The 24,616-nt window shown below is 41.3% G+C and overlaps 1 protein-coding gene across 5 annotated transcripts in view; it reads left to right on the top strand.

The window, feature by feature from the left end:
- Positions 1-24,616, top strand: part of ARHGEF6 (Rac/Cdc42 guanine nucleotide exchange factor 6) — a 1,746,213-nt gene that overhangs the window by 1,695,843 nt on the left and 25,754 nt on the right. For all 5 annotated transcript variants that reach the window (XM_044065305.1, XM_044065303.1, XM_044065304.1 and 2 more), the window contains 2 exons: positions 19,713-19,809; positions 23,772-23,826. In XM_044065305.1, coding sequence (XP_043921240.1) covers positions 19,713-19,809; positions 23,772-23,826 — 152 coding nt within the window. The remainder of the gene's footprint in view (positions 1-19,712; positions 19,810-23,771; positions 23,827-24,616) is intronic.

The following is a 24,616-nucleotide window of genomic DNA, read 5'->3' as shown; positions in this document are numbered from 1 at the left end:
CCCCCATTGTGCCTTTTTGGCAAGGTCCAGATAATGAAACTCCTAGCCTAACTTCCAAATGAAATCTACCACTGGGACCATATCATTGCATTTCTACTTAATGCTAGAAGTTGAAACAACAAACTTCCTGACCTTGAAGCCTTCTTGTATTTAGACCACATCCATATTTGTATTGTTACAGAGACCTGATTTACGTGTCCATAGAGCACCCATTCAGTACTTATTTCTGCTTAACTTTCATTTAGATGTGATAAAAAATTTTGGTCTATATTTGTTAGGTGACTACATTACCCAGAGACAAATACCTGGAGACCCTTAAATGGAGCTTATAGCGATTCAACCCACGATAAACAAAATTAACTATCAGATCATTGCAAGCAACAGAATTCCTTCCATATCTCCAGGAAAATTGCGCAACATTCTTAAGCATTCTTGCCAAACTCTTGATAAGCAGGAATGACATTATCGTAGGTGATATTAACTACCAGTTGATTAAGTATGAGACCTACATCACCAACATAGGATATGCCCAAAAATTATGCAATTTTATGAATAAGAACTTTCAGGACCATATTGTAAATGAAACTATGAGAGAACAGAATATACTTGACCTAGTCGCAACAAGCATAGCTTCAATTTGTATTAAACAGTAGCAGAGAGGAAGTGGCTGTTAGTGAAAACAGAATATGGGAATGAGTTAAGTGAAGGTTACATAAAGGATGACTGGTCTAAGTGAAACATTCACATCCTGGGTGCAGCTCACAGGACAAGGGAGGGGATGAGAAGAAGGGAGTACAACTTATTAAGAAAACAGGATTGAGGACTGAAGAGAAGAGTCAATTGCAGAATGATTGGCCAGTCAGTGGAACACCCCATTCATTGCTGGAGTCCAGCTCTGGAAGACTGCATTTAAGAGTATGGATATGTTAAGTACAGGGGGGTGGGTACTAAATTCTGGTTCAGCAATTTAAGGGCTAACTTCACACTGGGTAAATACTGTAGGCTTTCTAGTTTACATATGTTTAATAAATGTCAGTGTTTCAAGGAAAGTGGCTGAGTGCATTTCCAAACTACATGCAAACATATATAATTTGCATCAGTCTCTCCCAAAGCATTGGGTTATTAGTTCTTGGGTTAAACAAACATCAGTTCCGTAGTTTTTTCATTTAGTATAGACCTTGCTAATATTCTTAAAGGCAACATCTGTGCACCTACCATCCCCTCTCTCTGCTGCATTTCCCCTCACAGTCCCCTGCTGAGATCAATTCAGATAAAGTCCTTTTAGAAATTTCCAAAGTTGTAAACTTTATGGGTCCTGGTAATATCCCTGGATGTCTACTAACAACTGTCATCAGCTCTTCAACCTGAGTTCTGTCCACTGGTCATGTCCTCAAGGAGTGGATAATGACAGTTGTGATGTCTTTGCATAAAGTTGTTCGGTCTACTGACCCTGGGAATTACAGGCCTGCTAGTCTCACTAGTATTATTTACAAGGCTTTGGAATGTGTTATAGCTGAACTAATAAACAAAGATATTGGTGACCTTCTATCCCTGAATACACAGTAGTTTGGCTTTGTAAAAGGACGATTATGCCTGCTCTACCTGGTTGACTCCTTTGAAAGGGTTACTGAGGCCATGGAAAAGGGGTATATAATCCACACTGTTTATCTGTGACATTGCCAAGGCCTTTGATACTATCCTCCATGCTGGGATTATTGACAAACTCTCTCAACTTAGCACTAACCCATACATAGTTTGTTGGAATGGTATTTTGCTGTTTACCAGAACTCATACTATTAAGACTGTGTTCTTTTTCTCCAGATAGAAAATTGTCACTAATTTTATCTCACAAGTCTCTCTCCTGGGTCCCCTCATCTTTGGCATATATTTCAGTGACATAAAAGCTAATATGAAGGGATTATGTGTAACCAAACTTGATCATGATTGCAAACTGGGGTGGTTTCAAGTCTCATTTTGGTACTCAAAATCTTGATCAAAGAATCGACCATCAAATGATTGGTTTATTGCTCACAGGCTTACCCTCAACACCAAGAAATGTTGCATGGTTTCTTTTGATAAATTTTGCATCATTTCTGCTTACCATATAGATAGCATTCCACTTAAATTTGACACCATCATCATGAACTTATATGCAAATGTTGATAATAAACATTATTTTCACCACCGTGGTTAGAAAATCCTTCTACCTTGCATAGATTATTCTTCATGGTATTTCATCAAGGTCCAAAGAATTGAATGTAATGCACCCTTCAACATGTACTTCACCAACCACCTTATGCAGCTTGAGAGACTGCAACTTTTCCAGACCCGCAAGGTCTCTCTAAGACCCTAAAAGCTCTATCCCACCACTTAGCGTCATACAGATGCCTGAGGGATGATCCTTCTAAACTGTATGTGTTTGCGTTTGGAATAGTACCTCTTTCAGTATCTGTTTGTATAAATGGATTAAATAAGTGTGCCCACAATATAACTAATACATCTGCAGTGCAGGAAAACTAGCACTTGCCACTGGCATCATACATGAGCAGTTTGTTTTTCATGCTCAGCAAACAGTTGTAATCTGAATGGCATCATATATTAAACCTCTAGTTATCTAGTTGTTAGTTATTCGGAAGAGGATGATTGCTTTTCTTTTTTGCTTTGAATTTTCAGTCTTCACCTTGAATTTTTTATCCTGTTTAGAAATTCGTAAATATAGAATTGTTTAATAGAGGACACTGCCGTTGTACGTCTTGCTGCCAGATAGAGGATGAGTAGGCAGTTCTGTATGGAGTTCATATGGTACTCCATTTGGTAAATCCTCCTCTTCTGGTATGCTTAGTAAGTGACTAGAGCTGGCAGAGTCAGTATCTGCAACAGCTTATGTGGAAACCTCTGTCACTCACTCGGCTTTTCAAACATCATGTCATTACTAATCATACTGCTACTCATTACAGTGTGTCATGACTAATCATACTGCTACTCATTACAGTGTGTCATGACTAATCATACTGCTACTCATTACAGTGTGTCATGACTAATCATACTGCTACTCATTACAGTGTGTGATGACTAATCATACTGCTACTCATTACAGTGTGTCATGACTAATCATACTGCTACTCATTACAGTGTGTCATGACTGATCCTACTGCTACTCATTACAGTGCGTCATGACTAATCATACTGCTACTCATTACAGTGTGTCATGACTAATCATACTGCTACTCATTACAGTGTGTCATGACTAATCATACTGCTACTTGTTACACTGTGTCATAGCTAATCACACTGCTTCTCTTTCATTAGTGTGTCATGACTAGTCATGGTGCTACTTGTTCATTACAGTGTATCATGACTAATCATACTGCTACTCATTAGTGTACCATGACTAATCATACTGTTACTTGATATAGTTTGTCATGACTAATCGTACTGCTACTTGTTATAGTGTGTCATAACTAGTCGTGCTGCCACTTTTTACAGAGTATCATGATTATTCATACTGTTAGTCATTCATGTCATGACTAATCATATTGCTGATCGTTACACTGTATCATGACTAAGCATACTTCTACTTGTTATGGTGTGTCAAGGCCAATTATACTTCTACTAGTTATTATGTCATGACTAATCTTGCTGTTACTTGTTACAGTTTGTCATGACTAATTATACTGTTACTTGTTAGTGTGCCGCAACTAATTGTACTGCTAGTGGTTACAGTGTTTTATGACTAATCATACTGCTACTAGTTAGTATGTCATGACTAATCATACTATTGCTTGTTACAGTATATCATGACCAATCATACTGCTAGTCATAGGTAGGTACTAGGCTATCAGCCCAAGGGCCTATGTAAGCCTAGCCAACAAAGTTCCCTGGTTTATGCCACCCAAGAAAGTTATTTTCCTGTGCCACTGTCAAGCAGAGACACAGAAGTGATCCCCAGGGTGTATTTCCTATTTCCCATCCACTCATCAAAATTTTTCTTGAAGAGTGCTAATGAAGAACTTTGCTTGACATAGATTGGTAGCCTGTTCCAGAGTATGGGAAGTCTCTGGGACAGTAATCTATCCCTCCAGCATGTCCTGTTTATTGTGGTGACAAGGTTTAGGTCCCTAGAGCGTGTAGCTCAGAGGGATTGGGATTTCTTTAGGTGTAGCGTGTCCAACAGCTCTGGGTTTGACATAGCTTTATATGTTAGGCAGAGATCACCTCGGAGTAGGTGATATGCTACAGAGTAAAGCTGGAGTTTTTTGAGGCGGTCAGTGTAGGGCATTTGTTTGAGGCCAGTAATCCTCTTTGTGAGGTACTTTTGTGGCCTTCCAGCTGCTGCAGATGTCTTGTGAGGTACATTCCAAAAGGGACATTGTACTCTATAATGGGTCTAATGAGTGTCGAGTAGAGGGGAACAATGACCTCTTTTTTCCTGGATCAGAACCCTTTTATCATGAGGTGTGCCACATAGAAGGACTTCCTGACTACTGTGGCGATGTGACTATCAAAGGAGAGACTACTGTCCACCTGGGTCCCAAGGTCTCTTATCATGCATTCGGTGTTAAGTAGATTGCTGCCTATGTGGTAATTCATGGGTACAGAGTTTTTACCAAAGGGGATGGCACTGCACTTTTTGGCATTGAGCTTGAGGGCATGGCTCTGACACCAGGCATCTGCCTCAGCGAGGCCCTTCTGTAGGATGTCCACATCATTTGGGGACTTGACTATGGCTCCTAGTTTGCAGTCATCTGTGAACTTCATTAGCCAGAGGCCTTCTGTGTTGGCCTGTACTTCAGAAATGTAGATACCAAACAGGAGAGGTCCCAGGCCGGAAAGCTGTGGTACTCCACTTATCACTGCTTTGAGGTCAGATTTGAAGTCTGCAACTTTTACAGTGTGGGTTCTGTCAGTGAGCCAATTGGCAACCCATCTTGTGACGTAGGGTTTTTTACCTAATTTATTGAGTTTAGCTATAATTCCAGAATGGGGGATGGTGTTGAAAGCCTTGGCGAGGTCAAGACAGGTTGTGTGAACCACCTTACCCTCATCTATGGCTTTGGTGACTGCCTCAAAGAAGTCGATCAGGTTCAGGAGGCATGATCTGCCTTTCACAAACCCGAACTGGGTGGGATCCAGAGTTTGGAGGTTACCAATGTCTTTGTTTATGAGTTCCATGATGATACATTCCATGGCCTTGCAGATCAGGCTCGTCAGGCTAATAGGTCGATAGTTCACGGGATCAGTGGTGGCTCCCCCTTTGTGGAGTGGGATAACTGTTGTGGTGCACCATTCAGTGGGCACAAAGCCTGATGCGAGGCTATTATTGAACATGGTGCTTAAGTGGGGAGCCAGTTCGTTCTGAAGTTCGTGTAAAATGCAGCCTGGGATGTTGTCCGGTCCCATGGATGCTGTGTTTTTGGCTTTAGAGAGTGCAGCTTTTACCTGCGTAGTTGTGATTACAGTGACTCTGCATTCTTCCTGTATAGATATGGGCCCTTTAGGGGGTGAGAGGGAGGTAAAGTTAGCACTGAACCTATCTGCCAGGATGTTGGCAATATCAGTTGGTTCTGTAATTTTCTTGCCTTTGTGCTGTAACTCAGAGCAGATCTGGGTGTTGCCATCGAGATTCTTGACATAGCTATAGAATGCTTTGTGGCTGTCCTTGGAATTAGTGGTGATTTTGTTCTCGTAGCTAGCTTTGGAGGATCTTATAAGGGATCTCAGCTTCTTACTGAAGCTGACCAGGGAGCTCCTCCACTCATGGGATTTTACTCTCTTTTGCAACAGTTTCTTCCTTCTGTTGTACAGTTTGTTTATGGCAGGGGTCCACCAGATTTGCTTCCTTTTTTTGGAGGATAGCATCTTGGTTCTGTGTGGGATAGCATGATCCATGCACTCGTATAAGTGCTTATAGAGTGCATTAGTGTAGGATTCAGCAGTTGTAACTGTATTGTCCATCTGCATGGGTGTCATAAAGTTCACCACTTCTGTCTTAAGAAGCATGAAGTTGGTTTTGGAGAAATTTTTTACTGTGGTTTCCTTAATGGGGGGTGGGGGCAGGATGTGGATATCAAGGGTGATTAGCTTATGGTCAGATCGGACCAACGAGGAGTTGACTTCAGGTGTGGAACACCGGTCACTCATGTTGGTAATGACTAGGTCTAGGATATTGTTGCCCCTGGTGGTGGTGTGGAATAGTTGATCCAGGACATTGGAGTTTATGAATTCCAGAAAGCGTTGAGCTAAGGAGTTGGTACATGAGTAGTTTTCCCAGTTAATGGTGGGGTAGTTGAAGTCGCTCATTGTTTGGGTGTTTGGTTGAACCCTAATATTTTCCAGTACATCAAGAAAAGAGGAGTGGGAATCCTGGGGCATGGTGGGGGATCTGTAGCAAGCTACAATTTGGATTGCAGTTTTGCCCAGAGTTAGTTGCACTTGGATAACCTCGGATGCATTATGCTGAGCAACTAGCCTGGAGGTGTGGATATCCTTAATGAATATGGACACACCTCGACCTTTGGTGTTTCGGTCCAGGTTACATGGCCGAAAAGTGTGGTATGAGTTATAGTCTGGTAGTGCAGGGGTGCTCTCTGGAGCCTTGAACCAGGTCTCAGTCACTGCACAGATGTTGATGTTCTCCATTTTAAGGAGTGCCTCGAGTGAGTGCATTTTGAGATTTAGACTTCTAGCATTGAGTAGCATTACCCTCAGTTTTTGCTTGCCTGTTCCTGTTATGGTGGTGAATTTGTTATTTGAACCTTGCCTAAAAAAGGCACTATAGGGGCAGCAAGAGCCTTAGCCAGTATCTGGAATCCCAGGGGCGACAGGTGCAGGCCATCTGTGGCAAAGCATTGTGGTCTGTTGACCATGTCATTCCAAGCAGACAGATACTGGATCCCCTTAGAATGACACCAGAAGCTTAGCCAATTGTTGAAATCAATCATTTTGTCCTTGTACTGCGGTATCATTCTGGGTGATGGCAGAATGCTACTCGGGGCTAGGGTCATACCTGCCTGGGCTACAAGATCGGAGAGCTCTTCCATGTCTCTTTTCATGTAGTCCAGGGAGGTATGTCTCAAGTCATTCACACCAACATGGACAATGACAGAGTCATATTTGTACTTGTTGTGGAGTGACCCGAGTGCATGGGTTATGTGGCGGATCCTGGCACCCAACAGACAGCTGACAGTAACCTTCTCCTTGTTTAGCTTGGTGAGTGGGACAGCAGTATGCCTGACTATAGAGTCACTTATGACTAGTGTGTTGGGTACGTTGTTTTGCCTTATTGGCTGTAGTTGAGTGGCACACTGAGTCTGTGGGCTATGTGTCATTTGGGTTGTGTTGGGGATGGAGGTTTCTTGCGTTTCTGCTTTGGAGGTCTCTGTTGCTTAGACAGAATATTATTGAGAGCCTCTGCGAATGTTTTTGTGTTACTATGTGTGGATTTTGGTGGTGTAGATTTAGTGAGACTATGTGATGAGTGTGGTGTGGTGCAAATGTTTACCTTCTCCTCATGACTGTCAAGTTCACTCTTGGTTGGAGAGAGCTTTACCTACAGTTTGGCTAGATAAGTTGTCGAAAGATTTTACTCTTCTAACATATTCTGGAAGAATCACACCAAGTTCTTGTAAGCAAGTAAAACAGCTTTATTTTACATGCATGGAGACCTGCTACATGATAGTAATATGCCAGCAGTCTGGCTACTTGTACTTTAAGTTCTCCTTATATAGACCCTCCTGCACGTACATACACGTAGCACAGAGGACTTTCATTAAAATTGATAGTTTGATTACTTGTTTTTACCAGCCAGTACCACAGTTATTCTTGCACCATTAACTTTCTTATCAGCAGTTTAAGATTAACTCCTGCATTCCTCAGTGATCAACATTTTCCAGAACATTTCAGTTTGCACGCAGTGAACATTTTTCTGCTTAACCCTTTAAATACAGAATACAAAATATGTTGACTTCAGTATTTTTCCACATTTCCCCTCTTACAACATTTTGTATACTGTTTATTTTACACAATCCCAGATACGTTATATACCTTCTCATAATCAGAGAAATATGCTTTTGTAGCATTGGCAGAGATAACCTTCGATATTATCATTTTGATACATGGTATGCAACAGCAGCCAAGCAGCAAAAATATGATTGCACCAACACATACAGCAATTAAAATGTTCATCAACACAGAACCCCAGTTTCCAAACAGATTTTGGAAAAAGTCAGTCAAGGGGTTTGGACCAGGTTTAGTCAGTTCAGAAACTTGTTGAATTATTTCAAGATGGCTCTGAATCGCGTGCTCGTTATCAGGAATGAACGAGCAGCACTCCTCGTGTATCAGAGCGCAAGTACCTCCTTTCGCCGCTAGGGTGAAATCGAGCGCCATACGGTTCTGCAACACTACTGTTCTCATCGCCGTTAACTCGTCCGTCACCAATTCTAGCGTTGAAAATGTCGCATTACTCAGAGTCTCTAACAGTTTTGACAGTTTTCTCAGTTCCCAGATGGATTTTACTGTCCCATATGCTGGCAAAATACCAGCCCAAGCAATTACATCATCGCCTAGGTCCATATGTGAGAGTCCTTTGCTGCTGACGTGTGCCAAGTCATGGTGATAAATCCATGACGCATCAATGTTACCAACGGGATTAATAGGTTTATTAAGAGAACGTGCATTTCGTATTTTACCTTGAGGCAACGCATTTGCGTGCCTGATAGCTGGTATCAGATATCCCAAAAAACAACTTCCTGACCAGCCATATGGTAACCATTTATATGCTTTCCTACCACAAATAAAATAACAATCATTTGTTTTGATGGTAATATTGGTTGCAAATTCATAACTCCCATTTGGCTTTAGCCCTTAAATAACAGGCCATATACATACAGCATTTTTTCAACAAAACTAATATCATTTACATTGATGTCTTTTTTTATAGCTCCAAACTTGGTCTCACACTGCCCTTCTAGGGTACAATTATGAACTATTGTCAAATTACATTGGCTCAGCCCCACCTTAACTTTCCCAATCTTTTGAAAACACACTGTTCCATTTTGGCCCCAGAAGAGGCAGCGCCACCTTGTCTCTCAGTGGTACTTCTGTGGTTTCAAACAACAAACTATTCCAAGTATCATTTATTCCCAGAGGGGCTGTCCCTAACATTAAGCCACTGTGTACAGTAGGTATTGCAGTACATACCCAACAATTTGAGACATTCATTGAGGATGCATATGCATATTTAATCGCTTGATATGTATTAAAGTTTGGATGCCAGCTGGTGTGTTTGTCTCTTTTGAATGGCTAGCTTCATTAAAAGACAGAAATGTCCAAAACAGAAATATTACAATCACAATAGTTATAAACAATAAAACATTGCAATAGAACCATTTTCTCTTATTCTCATTATTGTCCTTCATGATTGCTGCTGTCTGTTTGTTCCTCAGGGGAACTCAAGTCTTTATTTAACTTAAAATGTTTTATGATTTTGCAGTGCGTTAGGTGGATCCATGAGGACCTTTCTTTAATCCGAACTGCTGTTGGAGTTGCGATTAGCACCTGGTAGGGGCCCTCCCATTTGGGGATGCCCAATTCTTGCGTTTATTATTTTGATCCAGACCCACTCGCCGGTCTGATTTCCGTGATCTTGTCGCCTCTTGAACCTGAAAAACAATCATTCGTTAAACAGCTGTTAGTATTGGTCAGCATTTTCCTCATGTACTCAGCTATCTCCTCACCCCTCACGTTCCGCAGGCAACAAGTTTTGCCACTGCGGGACGTAATAAGGTCTCCCATACAACAACTCAAATGGGGTGACTCCTTTTGAGGTGGGAGTTGTGCGCATGGAAAGGAGGGCTAGAGGTAGACAGGTAATCCAAGACTGATGTGCCATGAGTTTTCTCAACTTGCCTTTTAGAATGCCGTTATGGCGTTCCACCAACCCTGCTGACTGTGGGTGGTAGGCACAATGGTGTTTCAATTCAATTTGGAAAACTGTAGACAGTTTCTGTATGATCTGATTGACAAAATGCGTGCGTTGTCAGAGTAGATGCGTGTAGGAAGTCCAAAGTGCGGGACGATGTGATTGACCAAAATTTTAGCCACTGATTGAGCATCCGGATGTGTCACCGGAAAAGCCTCAACCCACTTAGTAAATGCATCTACTATTACTAACACAAACTTCTTTAGTTGTGCCGGGGTCAATTCGATGAAGTCCATACATATTGTATGAAAAGGATAGGGGGGTGTTGGAAATGATGCCGGAGCAACTCTGACCCCTCCTCCGTGGTATTTAGCACATACTATGCAGGATAGACAAAAACGTTTTGCATATGCAATGAAACCCTTAGTCCAAAAGGTAAGGTGGATAATTCTAACCATAGCTGCAGGGCCCAGATGGGAAGGGCCATGCACAACTAGTGCTGCATACCTAAAAAGATTAGTAGGCAAAACATATTTATTATCCGGTCCCACATAGATTCCTTTGTTCTGCCTAACACCATACCTAGTCCAGCGTTGTTTTTCCTGTACTGTGCTAAGTTCCTGCATGACTTGTAAGGTTTGCAAATCAAATTTATCTGTTGGTTGTAATTCTGTAGGTGTGGTTTCAAGTGAAAAGGTACTGGACATAGCCGCCTCTTTGGCTGCTTTGTCTGCTAGGGCATTACCAAGTGATACTGGGTCCTTAGCACGGGTATGAGCAGCGCATTTACAGATGGCCAAACCCCGTGGCCGTTGGACGGCTTGTAGTAATTCAAGGATTAGGTCTTTGTGCATAATGTCTTTCCCCGAGGTTGTAACCATCCCCCTATTTTTCCATTGCTGAGCAAACACATGCACCGTAGAGAAGGCATATTGACTATCCGTATAGATAGTGACATTCCTGTCCTCTGAAAGGAGACATGCCCTTGTCACAGCAATCAGTTCCGCTGCTTGAGCGGATAAGTTCCCGGGCAGTGGTCTTGCCTCTATTATCTGAGTTGCAGTAGTAACTGCATACCCTACCTGCGTGGTGCCTGTTTCTGTTTTGCGTGCTGACCCATCTACAAACAGTGTCCAGTCCGCATGTAGTAAGGGTTGATCTTTAAGATCCGGTCTTGGTAGAACTTTAGAATGTATGAGATCTAAGCATACATGCGAAATACCGTCTTCAGCAACAGGTAGCAATGTCGCTGGATTTAAGGTAGTGCATCTCTCAATTGTCATGTGTGGCTGCGATAACAGCGTAGTCATACAAGATAAATGTCTGCTAGGTGACAGAAATGTTAACTTGTCCTGCAGAAGGATGACTGCTACAGAGTGCGGGACTTTTAACGTAAGATCATGGAACAATACCAACGTGGCAGACGCTTGTACCGCCAAAGCGGCTGCAATTACTGCTTGCACACAGTGTGGTAATGCTCGTGCTACTGAGTCTAATTTGCTAGAGTAAAATGCCAATGGTCTTAACTTATCTCCATACATTTGCATTAAAACAGATGTCATAAATCCCTGCTTGCAATCTACAGTCTGTATAAAGGTCTTACTGTAATCTGGAAACCCCAATGTTGCTGACCCAGCTATCAGTTGCTTGATCCTAGTAAATGCCTGTACTGCCTTGTCTGTCCAGTGCAGCAAATCTTTTGCCGCCATCGGTATTGCAAAAATTAAGTCTGATAGCGGGTGCACTTCTTCAGCGTAGTTGGGAATCCAACTACGACAGAAGTTCGTAATGCCTAAAAGGACATCATTTCTTTTTGTAGTTGGCATGGGGCTTGTAAAATAGCATTCTTTCTGCTGTCATCTAATCGCCTGCCCTTCCCAGAGATAGTATAACCCAGGTAACGTACTTCTAATTTACAAAATTGTAACTTAGACTTATTTACCTTATGTCCTTCGTGTGCCAGAAAGTGTAGTAGTCGAATAGTCTCGGACTTACAGAGTTCTTCCGTAGTCGCGCCAGGAGGATATCATCCACGCACAGCAGTAGGTGGCACCCTTGGGCTGGTTGGAACTGAGCCAAATTGGTGGACATCTCTTGTGAGAAGATGGTCGGACTTCCGCAGTATCCCTGCGGTAACCTGGTATAGGTATAACGCTTGCCCATAAACGTAAATGCAAACCAAAATCTACTATCTTCCTGCAAGGGAATAGAGAAAAAGGCATTACTGATATCAATTACAGAAAAGTAGTTATCCGTTGGAAGGATATCGTTCAGCAGAATAGACGGATCCGGGACTATGGGGGCCCGAGGTACCACTGCGGCATTTATTGCCTGTAAGTCTTGTACCATCCTCCATGTCCCATCCGGTTTTTTTACTGGAAATAAGGGCGTATTACACGGTGAGTCTGTGCACAGAATTAATACTCCCGCTTTCAAAAGTGCTGTGATTACTGGTAAAATGCCCTCCTCTGCCTTTCTGCTCAAGGGATACTGCCGTTTATGAGGTCTAAATTCTGACTTGGGTGTAATCTTTACCTGTCCTGCCATTCTAATCAGTCCGATATCGTGCTGACCCTCTGACCATAATGAGTTTGGAATCATCTGCAATTGAGATTCTTCCATGGGGTAAGGAGACATAGTCATAATGTCCCAGGGGATTGTATCGGTTTGTCTTCCCTGAGGTGCACGGTCGGTCTGGCTTGTGTAACCCAGTTAAGTTTTGAACCTGAATGCCCTTACCTGCCAACTGTTCTGGTGTCCATCCTACCCATTCAGTTATTTTCTTACCCACGAGGTACCATGACATTCCTTCACCCTCCGTGACTGAAATATGTGTGGTTAATTCATTCTTATACAGCAGCTGCATATCCCTTGTAAGGCTACATGTGACTGCAGAATTACTTAGTGTGTCCCAAAAAGGCTATGCAATACTAGTTTGGTGACTTTAAAACTAAGAAATTTCTTTTCGTATTCTAAATCAGGTCCGCACATCTTCTGTAATACATTGTGCAATGTAATGGATCTGACACCTTGGATTTGTTATGCCGTATTTGCTTAATGCCAAATTTGTAAGAGCCGTCACTACACTCTGGGGCCTGTCTCTATCAAATCATTACTATACCAGTAATGGAGATCTCCCTGCCCTCTAATAGCATTGCACTATTCAGTTCTATTCTCCTTGCCACCATCCCGTGGAGGTTGGGACGGCTGCTATACCGAACACTTGCATTAAATCTCTTCCTAGTAAATGTACTGGGCAGATTTTTGAAATTATTACTCGGAACCGTATGGTTTGGTTCGTCTCTGGGTCGGTAAACCACATAGGTTTGGACAATGGCTCTTTGTAAATCGACCATTTGCTGCTTTTACAAGCACATATTCATCCGAGGTAACATCGGATGATATGGCAGTACTTCTGACTAACGCTCGTGAAGCCCCTGAGTCACAAAGAAATTCTATGTCTCGACCCTCAACTTGCAATGTGATCACTGGTTGGGATTCCAATTGCATAGTTGATGCTAGTGCTGTTAGATTTACCATTTGATATTTCTCATTTTCTGCCATTTCCTGTCCCCACCCATCGTCTTCACTTGTACCTACTTCCCCATTCTCACTTTCTTCTTCTTCCTCATACCCTCCATCTACGTCTTTTTGACCGTCATATAGTCATGCGGTACCACCGGAAGCAACCATCGGTTTCTCCGGTCCTCTGCAATCTCTGGCGAAATGTCCTTTCTTACCGCACTTAAAACACTCCCCCCTCTTTTGCCTACCCTCGAAATCCTCAGAATGACTTATGCCTCCCCGTCCTCGTCCTCTTCCCCTGCCACTCCCTCTTCCGCGATTTGCGGAACCTTGAACTAACATTAAAGTTCCATCTTCACTAACTGTAAAAGTCTGGGCTTTTTTATCTTTTTTTTCCTTCAGGTATTTCTCAGCATGTCTAGCATAATCCATAAGGGGCTGTAGACGTGCTGTCCTGTGTGTGATCATATGCTTTTGTATAAAGTTACCAATGGCTGTCTTGCAGCCCTTTAGGAATGCATTTTTCAGTTGCTGTTCATAGGGCGAGTCATTTGCCTGATTTTCTGCCTTAATCAACCCACTATGAGCATCAAAACATTGTGTGAGACGATGTAGATAATTGTCTACGGTTTCGTCATCTGATTGAACGCATTGATTAATGCAAGTCCAATCTGCTTTGGGCTTCCAATGTTCTTCTATTTTATCTAGGAGAGTCTTTATTCTGGTTCTACACACTTCGGAGTTAAACGGCAAGGCTCCCCCTTCCTCTGGTAGCAGGGGGTCCCAAGTTCCGCAAATAAGGTGCCAATCAGGTCCTAGGATTTGCCTTATTACTTGTTCAAATTCTACAGTGTTTAATCTATAACTCATTCTCATGCCCCCTACGTCTGTATGGAATTTACGATATCTACTTTTGGATGGGGAATCCCTCTACCGCTGGATATCATCACGGGTCCACGGTCGGTGACCAATATGGTAGGACCCTCGCCTTCTGCGCCTGCTTGAGGATTTGCCACTTCTATCAGTGGGTATTCCTCTCCTTCCTGATCTACCTTCTCCTTAATTTTCCAGTGCCCTTCTCTCCTAATACTTCCGCTGCGTAAGTCAAGAGTGTTGGCAGGCTCTCTCTGTAATATAATACTTGGCGTGGGGGGGCCACTCACCGAAGCCTGGTATTGCGGTGGGTCCTGGTCGGGGCACCTCAATAACCTGTGCAGGGTCTGGATACTGGATGGGAGGGGCCGAGGGATTCTGGTGACTACGACTGACTATGGAAGTTTCATTATCTTCCTTTTGAACAAAGTACACATCTTTTCACTTGAATCACCACACCCTTTTTTCAAATTTTGTTCCTTATGTCTTTTATTTGCTTCCTCCAGCCATTTCTGTGCCTGGGGAATCCCTACCTTCTTTTGCTTCCTTGTCTTATTTCCTGCCTGTTTGCAGTAATCTTACTAGATTTTGACATTCTGACTTATTTAAACATCCACTAAACCCATGTTCTTTTTCCATTTATCTAAATACTTTACATTCTTTGGGTGTAAATCAAACATAAACTTTTCATCTTCAGTTTTGTCGCCTTTGGCAACTGGTTCCTGTTCCCATTTCTCTTACGAGAAACTATTCCTGTTCCTGAGATCTCTTGTATATGGAATCTATTCACATATACTCCTTATACTTTGAGAAAATTAAATTTCTCCCTTGACTAGTCCCTTAAAATTTAGACAAAAATTCCAATCAGAAACAACAAAAATAGCTTTTCTTTTTGCTTACCTTTGTGATTCCTCCGCCCTGTTTTGCTGCCACCTCACGGATTGAATCTGGAAAGAGTGACTGGCCTCTAATTTCAACCTGTTTCAGTTGGAGGTCTTTCATTCGAGGAGAGCCTGATCTCTCTCCACCTGCAGGTTTTCAGCCTCTCTTTGTTCGATTCGCGTGCAGGGGCCGCCTAACGTTAGCCAGTTATGTCGAAGATTTTACTCTTCTAACATATTCTGGAAGAATCACACCAAGTTCTTGTAAGCAAGTAAAACAGCTTTATTTTACATGCATGGAGACCTGCTACATGATAGTAATATGCCAGCAGTCTGGCTACTTGTACTTTAAGTTCTCCTTATATAGACCCTCCTGCACGCATACACGCATTCACAGAGGACTTTCATTAAAATTGATAGTTTGATTACTTGTTTTTACCAGCCAGTACCACAGTTATTCTTGCACCATTAACTTTCTTATCAGCAGTTTAAGATTAACTCCTGCATTCCTCAGTGATCAACATTTTCCAGAACATTTCAGTTTGCATGCAGTGAACATTTTTCTGCTTAACCCTTTAAATACAGAATACAAAATATGTTGACTTCAGTATTTTTCCACATAAGTACATCTCTCACAGGTTGTAGTGTTGGGTGGTAGGAGGAGAGGGTTGTCTGTGTACGTGAGGTAATTTCTACATTGCCTCAAGATGCCCAGATTCATCAGATAGGAGAGAACACTGGGAGCTGACCCTTGGACATGCCCGAATAAAAAACTATTTTCCTCTAGATAAGTGGGGAAAGTGAGTACAAGAGCTGTTTTTCTCTAAGCAAGTACAAAAACTGTTTTTTTCTCTAGATAATGAGGAAGATTGTGTGCTATAGTAATTAGTAGCTTATTTAGTGCTTACAAGTTCTGAGCATGAATAAACAAATTTAAATGCTAAAACTAAGAATCTATATCTGCACTAGACGAGTTACAGGACAGAAACAAGTGTAAATGCAGGCTTTCAAATCAGAAAGTTGAGAGAGATGGAAGAGATTGCCCAAACGCCCAGTAACTACAATTTCTGGGCCAGAACCACTCCTTATGTGGTATACAGGTTACCTAGTGCTTACTACTCCCACTGATAAGCTAAAAGGCTTCCCTCCAGCACAGAAAGGCTTGGGGGCTCAGAAGCTTACATACAGTCCTGGATACAGCAAATATGTATCTGGAACACTAGTTACAGGAAAGGTAGGAAACAGGCTTACCTTTTTTTTTTTTTTTTTTTTACAGAAAAGTAGCAAAATTCACATGCAGTGCAAGCTAGCACACTTGAGTATGTAGCAATATTAGACCAAACACAGTTTTTAAAAAATGCAATTAAATTAAAAGGGACTAAAAGCAAGTGCAGAAAGAGTTTATTAGGTAGAATGTGGTAAAGAGATGGGACTGGGGGAGTGTCCCAGATCAAATCTACAGTGGGGCTGGGCAACTGCAAAAGCCACCAAATTTAAACTACAAACCAAAAATAGGGAGGGAACAGAGATCTAAGCAACAACTAACAGTACAAACTCTAAAACCAAAAAAATATAGTCAGCTCTGCATATTTGCAGATAGTCTGGAAGGCAGTCTCTCAGAACACAGGTTCCAGCAATTAATTGCAGGCTGTTACTAACAGGTCAAATTAAGTGATCTTTGACTTAGATAACACACAAGCTGTGAAAACCAGTTATACCAACTGAAGACACGGCAGAAAATGGAGGGGGGGGGGGGCAGTTTCAACAGAGATCTAAGCAACAACTAACAATACAGACTCTAAAACCAAAAAATATATACTCATCTCTGTATATTTGCAGATCAGTCTCTCAGAACAGTGAGACAACAGTTTCAACAGAGATCTAGACAACAATTAACAAACTCTATAACCAAAAAAATATACTCAGCTCTGTATATTTGCAGATAGTCTGGAAGGCAGTCTAACTGCGGTGGTGGTGCTGCAGTAGCATTGTCGCCTCACAGTAAGACGTCCTGTGCGATTCTCAGCTAAAGCGTGTTCTGTGTGGAGACATGCGTGAATGGGCGTACCTTCGTTGAAGGTTGTGCGTCAGGGCTGGCAACTCGGCACGTAAAAAATCTACTGCCAATCATTAGCGGACCGGAGTTCCGCTGTGGCGACCCCTAACCGGGAAAAGCCGAAAGACACAAGACAAGTCTGGAAGGCAGTCTCTAAGAACACAGGCAGTGTGTCATGACTTATTGTACGGCTAGTTATTACAATGTGTCATTATCGTACTGCTATTGACTAATCATACTGCTATTTGTTACAGTGTGTCATGACTAATCATAATGTTACTTGTTATCCATCATAATATCATTCTTTGCACTGGGAATGGTATTAGCACACATGATCAGCAATGTGGAAGGCTTCTACACAGAACGCTACACATACAATTCTACACAAGTCACAAAAGCCGGGAAAATGAGGACCATATTCAGACTCGAGTCTGTGTACATTAGATGGACCAGATGTGGAGTAGCTATGCAAATGAAGATGCCCAGCAGGGCAGTAGTTCTTGCTGTGATTCACAGCACAGATGGACAGCAGCAGGCAAGCCGGCAGCCTAAAGCATCACAGAGCATGGCTTCGGCTGAATACTAGTCAAACAAAACAAACAAAAAAAAAAACACAGAAGGTCACTCCAGTTATAGTACTAAACTGATGTGTTTCTCGGATTAAAGCATAGCTGAGGAAAATCACTCAGTCAGTTGTATATATTATGTAAATATTTTCATCAAAATGAACTGATGGGGTAGCATTATGTAATCTGTCTGTTCCTAGTTACAGTATGTAAGTATCTACGGCTTGTGAACAGTTTACCCTATCATTATGTAACTTTTTGTAAAAATGTTAAAAATGTCTCTTATATCTATCAACTTCTGTAACTTTTGTACTGTAATACCAGAGCTTTTTTTCCCCAAGCATCTGCTGAAAAAGGACCTGTGTCCATTCGGACTTTCCCAATAAACAAATGTAAAATAAGTAAATAAATCATCAGCTTTGTAGCATCCATATCAGGCCTGTACAACAAAAAAATACCCCTAAGGAGCAGCCATGTCCATCACCTTCACTGTGCACACAAAACAAGTGATCACAGCCTAAGGCCAGTTTAATCCAGTAAATGTACTTCAAACAGCAGCCAATCACAGCTTTCCTAGCCACAGCTTCCACGTTCCTGATAGCAATCGAGTGTCGATAAGCTTGCATGACTATTGAGATCAGCAGTTTCATTAATCACGTTGTTTGTGCTTGCATACTTGCAGTGCATGAACTGCAGTTCTGGCCCACTGTGATGCTCAGTTGCCATGACATAACATTTTATAATGCTCATACAGCTGTCAATATAAATAATGCCAATTAATCTGTCAGATGTGCTAAAGTGGCACATTTCTGTGCATCATTAAGTAGTGTGCTTTAGCAGTATGCAATACACTGCCATATTACACAACATGACTTGGTCTTTTTTAATGTGACCACTGCCATTCCCCCTATACAAACCAATGCCCTTTTCTTACAGTGTCTGGAGCTTGCATTACAGCAAATGGCAGAACATGCTGACTGGCATTTTGTGCACCCTGACCCTCCTGCTTGTGGATGCAGTTCCAGGAAATATGTTTCCACTTTTCCATAAGAAAAGTAGGTCTTGATGGCACCCCCATGGCAGTTGCGCACACACACACACACACACACACACACACACACGCACACACTAAAATGTGTATGTAGGTGTGTGGTGAAGATGGGTCCCTATTAGAAGAACGAAAGTCCAAAATATCGAACGGCGGTATATGCAAAAATGCCATTCATTGATGTGTTTTTTTGTGAGATCACAGTACAGTGAAGATCGGGAAATTTGCCCTTTCCTCACTGTAGTACAATCTCGGAGTTGGTATATATAATTAGCAGGGGGTATAACCCAATAAAGGGTTCGAAGTCCGGCATTTTTGCTGTTTACAGGGTTTGATTATATGAACTTTCATTCATATAATATAGACCCGTGAAGATTTGTGCTTCTAGCCCTTCTGCAGTACATCCTTTGTGTCTCTTTGCTCACCCCAAGACCTTCCCTTATTTCCATTCTTTGTACCTACTCCTGCAACCACTACACATCCTGACCATGAGCGGTACTTCTGTGAGAGATGGTATAACTTGTACGCAGACTGCAGGAGTCATATGAAAACATTTTCTTTTTTTCATTCAGTCTCACCATTGTGTGAATTTTTATATGCATTGCCTTTAACTATGTCCATAAACAGTGTTATTTTTAATTCATCACGTGCACATGTTAGCAAATCGCCCTGTATTAGTGTAACATTAGGTGCAGAGTATTTTTTAACAAAAATCTGTACTTTCATAGTGTCTTGCTTTAGTAGTACTGTTTTTTCATTTCATTTTTAGATATAAATTTAGATATAATTTAGCTCTTCTGACTTCATGTGCAGCAGTCCTTACTGATTCCTTTTTCTACAGCTTCTCGGAAAGACTCTGCTCCACAAGTCCTACTGCCTGAGGAAGAAAAATTAATCATTGAAGAGTCAAGTAATGGTCATACCATAATCGAAGAAAAGTAAGACAGTGTTGCATCTCTGTTGTCCTTATTTGTATTTTTTTTTTTTGTCATACTATTGTTTCATGATGACACACTTATACAGAGATGTATGTAAGTATGTTTATTTATTTAAGAAATACTGTAATTTAATAATATTCCTTCTGTGTGTCCTTTACAGAAATCCTCCTCTCATATATTTAGTTTCTAGGGGAGCAGATAATGATAGTCTTTGTCTTCTTTTTTTCTTTAATTTTTCCTAAAACACCAACACCGTCATATTACGCTATTACAAGCCCTTGATATTGAGACACTGTTGCACCTTTCTCCCCTTTCACCAATTCTGCACTTAGTTATGTCATTATCAGTGCCAGCTCTCTCTCTCACAAAAGGGATAAAGCCCTAACTGTGATGTAGACAGGCCACTCTTGACCAGGACTCTGGGTGCTGTAGGTGCCAGTGAGGGAGTATGGCAGTAAGCAAATGATGCCAGCTCACCAATCCTAGACATAGGGAGGTTATCTACTGAGACCACTGTGACATGTGTAGGGTTACATGTTTTGAGGGGTGCAGTGTGCGGCATACTTTGTCTTTGTTTTATATTGTGCAGGAGGCTCTCAGGGTTACATTATTTGGGGGTACACTGTGTGGCATATGTCTAGGGTTACATTGAGGGGTGTGCTATCTGGCATACTGTGCATCTTTGTTTTATATTGTGCAGGAGGCACTCAGGGTTACATTATTTGGGGGTACGCTGTGTAGCATATTTTAGGGTTACATTATTTGAGTGGTGCACTGTCTGATATACTGTGTGTCTTTGTATTATGTTGTGCAGGAGACACTCAGGATTACATTATTTGGGAGTACACTGTGTGACGTATGTGTAGGGTTGCATTATCTGAGGGGTGCACTATCTGGCATGCTGTGCATCTTTGTATTATACTGTGCAGGAGGCACTCAAGGTTACATTATAGGGGGTACACTGTGTGGCATGCATTGCCTTTGTATTATGTGGTATAGGAGGCTGTCAGGGTTACATTATTTGAGGGGAACACTACGTGATATCTTGTGTCTCTGCTATAATTATGTTATATCATATTGTATTATATGTTGCAGGAGGCACAGATGGTTGCATTATTTAGAGAGTATAGTGTGTGTGTGTGTGTGTGTGTGTGTGTGTGTTACTTAGTGCGGCAGGTACTCAGGGGTTACATTATTTAGAGAGTGGGCAGTGTCGTACACTGTGTGTCTCTGTATTTTATAGAGCAGCAGGTACCTAGGGGATTATGTCAGTAAGGTGAGTACACTGTGTGACAGGCTATATGTCTTATGTGCTGTATAGTGCAGCAAGTATCTAAGGAGTACATTACTTAAGGGTGCATAATGTAACATGATGTGCCCCTGTGTATTAATACAGAAGGTGCTGAGGTGGGGTTGAGGGGGACTGTATGCTTCTTATGCGCAGTTTTGTAAGAACAGCACACAAAGTCCCCGGGAGTATTTCATGGCACAATGCAAGGTAGTACCATGATGCTAACACTACATATGTGGTCATGTAAGAGCAGACTGCTCACTGTTCTACAGTGACCTTATGCACTGTTGAGTGAACATGATTCGACCCCAAGTGAAATACATCACCCTACTGTTCAGCTGCATCTCATGTGGGTTTCAGTGAGTGATGTCACAAAGTATTACACTGTTGTGCTAGAGGGCTGTTTCCAGTATGTAAGCACAGCAAGCTAGTGTCCTTGACAGTGATGAGGTACTGTGCTACTGCAGTAGGATTAGCTTATGATATAGTAACAGGAAGGCTGTACACAGTGGATATGGTAGAGCATTGGTCTAATACTAAGTGTATAGGAAGGAGCATGCAGAATTACAGAACATATTCACACACAACTGAGGCTTAACATGTAACCTGTTGGCAGCCTTGGTAGGCAGTATCACAGTTTGTAAGTTACACTAGTTCTCTTATTCATACTGTGTATCTCCTATGTGTAGCACCAATTGTTTGCTCATTGCACTGTAACAGAATACTTTTTTAATACATTTGTTAACTGGGAAAGCCCACTGTACACATCTATCCCATTTCAGAGGTGATCTGGGAGCACCTTCCAATTAAATGATTTGTGTGTGTGTGTGTGTGTGTGTGTGTGTGTGTGTGTGTCTGTGTCTGTGTCTGTGTGTGTGTGTTCCCTCCTGAATTTCTTTGTGCACTGGTTTTGCTTTACATACAACACCTCACAGGCCTTCATAATTCTCTTCACTATACTGTAGCATACCAATTCCAAACACTTGTATGCCTGTTCCTGCATTTTTGTGCAGTTACTATTGTCATGTTATGCCATACACTACACCATATCACTTAATACACAAGTTTGAGTGTTATACATGAAAGGCAGACCAGAGTATACAGTTGACTACAAGGTAGCAAACAAAAAAATTACCTTGTAAAATATTGTCCTTAATACCTTAATATCAATCTAAGGAGTAATTACTTCACAAAAGATGGTATAGTTGCTGGTTCTCCTTGGTTACATAGGTGTAAAGGGAACATGAGTATAATGTAAGAGAAGAAGGCAGATTCTAACATGCCAGTAAGCATGAATATGCTGCCAAACATTTTGATAGTTTTTGCAAAGTTTGTAGAGTGGCCAAGGAGATCAGGAAAAGAGAGGAAGGGTAACAGCTCCCATAAGATACAGGCCTACAACCTGCAGACTAGTTCCGATTGTTTAGGGACCATTAGTCAGCTGTGTGACATTCTTAACCTGTTCTTTAATACTGATATGGACCCCTCTTCAGAATTGTGCCAGCTTTGAAATTCCCACTAGTCTATTTATCCAGGAACAGTAACTTGGCCTCCATCTCCTTGAATGTGATGTGGCTCAGAATAACTACTACAATTACTAGAACATTTTAGCAAGTACTTTGTGTCTTGTGTACAATGACGTGTGTGTTAATCTGAGAGGCACAGATTTGGGATATCTGGCCTACCATTTTTTCTTGTCAGTGTGCACTTGTCCAAGGTTTTCCCACTTTCCATCTCTTTAGATTTGTAAGCTGCTTGTGGCATTGTATCTTCTATCTGCTGCTTTCTTTCTTTCTGCTGTTTCCTGATCTAAATATGGAGCCTTAAAGTGAATTTGTTAACACGCATGGGAGTATAGCCATGTAACTTTCTAAAACCCAGCTTCTTTTCTTACCTGTTCTTGTTCTGCTGCACTATAACCTGGTACAACTGTTCCTCCAGCTTTTTTTCAATAGCTGCTATTGGTATGTTTATACCATTTAACACATTTTACTATGTATTTATATGTCTCTGTACTAGACATGTGCCTATTTCCTCAGCTGTGCCCTCAAACATATCCCTTCCACTTGCATGCTGTAAAGCCAGACACTGTGTTGTGCAAGTACCCCTGTCTGTGAATGCCCCATATGTATTAGTCTTGCACTATGTACCAATAAGTTTGTCACTGACTCGCTCTTGTATAGCAGTGGTACATCAGTGCAACTCACTTACAAATGTGTCGTCAACATAGTCTGTGAATCAATGGTATGTATTCTGTCATTGGTGACCCTCGCAGACACACTACGTATCAGACTTTAAGTCCTTACTGAATGCCACTCTTACGCACTGAACATCAAACATACTGAGGGAGTATGAACTTTTTCCTGAATCCTACCTTTTCAGTTTGGTTTTGGGAAATGACAACGTTTCCACTTTTTAATGCTGTACTTCCTTACTGAAGACAAACAATATAGTTTGATGTTTATATATCAGTTTGGGAGCTTTATAGTAAACTGAGATTCATGTTATTTATGTATTTTTGCTGCTAAAATATTCTGACACTTTTAACAAGTTCCTTCAGCTATTTGCACATGGTTTATTGTATCTATACAATGCCATTCCCAAGTCTTATTTATCTGACATCACTACGACGTGATGTTTATTTTTCATAATTGTTTTATATGTTTTCTAGGAGCCTTGTAGACACCGTGTATGCCTTAAGGGATGAGGTGAAAGAATTAAAGCAGGTAAGGCTTTTATTTAATTTGAGCTATTTTATTGTTTTAATTCTAATAACCTGTTACAGAAATGTAAAAACGAAACAAAAGTGACAACATTTACACAATCATTTTTTTTTCTCTTTGTGCCTGAAATTGTTATATCTAACTTAATGACTGTTGCTTTCCTGTTTTCTGGTTCCTCTTCTGACTGGTAAATTTTATGATAACCTTTGGGAACTTTAGAAAAGGTGGATTATATAAAATGAAGTTCCGCACTTATTTTATACTGTCTTTTTTATAAATGCTTCTATCTTGTGTGGTACAAATTTTGAAATTTGGAATGATGTTTGTGCTTACTTTTTTGTATTTTATATAATTTTTTGTTGCCCTTATGTCCAGATTGTTGCTGAAAAGGGCCTCTGGACCACACTCATGTAGCCATTTAACAAACAAAACAGTTAAAATTAATACTGTCTCAAATATTCAGTTTGCCAAAAGTTATACAGCACCCATCAGAGACATGTTTGATGCTAAATTTTGACCACTGTGGCTGGCATGCCCATACATACAATACAGTATATGTGTTTGTTGTGCAGTTTGTGTGACATTAGGTGGATTATGGCTGGCAGAAGGTAGTAAGCAATTTGCTGGAGGTGGGTAAACCCTACTGATGTGAGCGTATCATTGCTTTATCTAAGCTGACTGACATCAGACATGTTAAAGAGCATGGCTAGGAATGTGCATGGTCAAAGTTAAACCATTACAGTCCACATCATTACTGTTAGTAGTGCAAAGCTGAATGGCAAACTGCAGCAGG

This window comes from Protopterus annectens, chromosome 3.part0, assembly GCF_019279795.1.
Source record: "Protopterus annectens isolate FY-2018-M chromosome 3.part0, PAN1.0, whole genome shotgun sequence".
NCBI classification, from domain to species: Eukaryota; Metazoa; Chordata; order Ceratodontiformes; family Protopteridae; genus Protopterus; species Protopterus annectens.
This window is presented reverse-complemented; position numbering and strand designations above follow the sequence as displayed.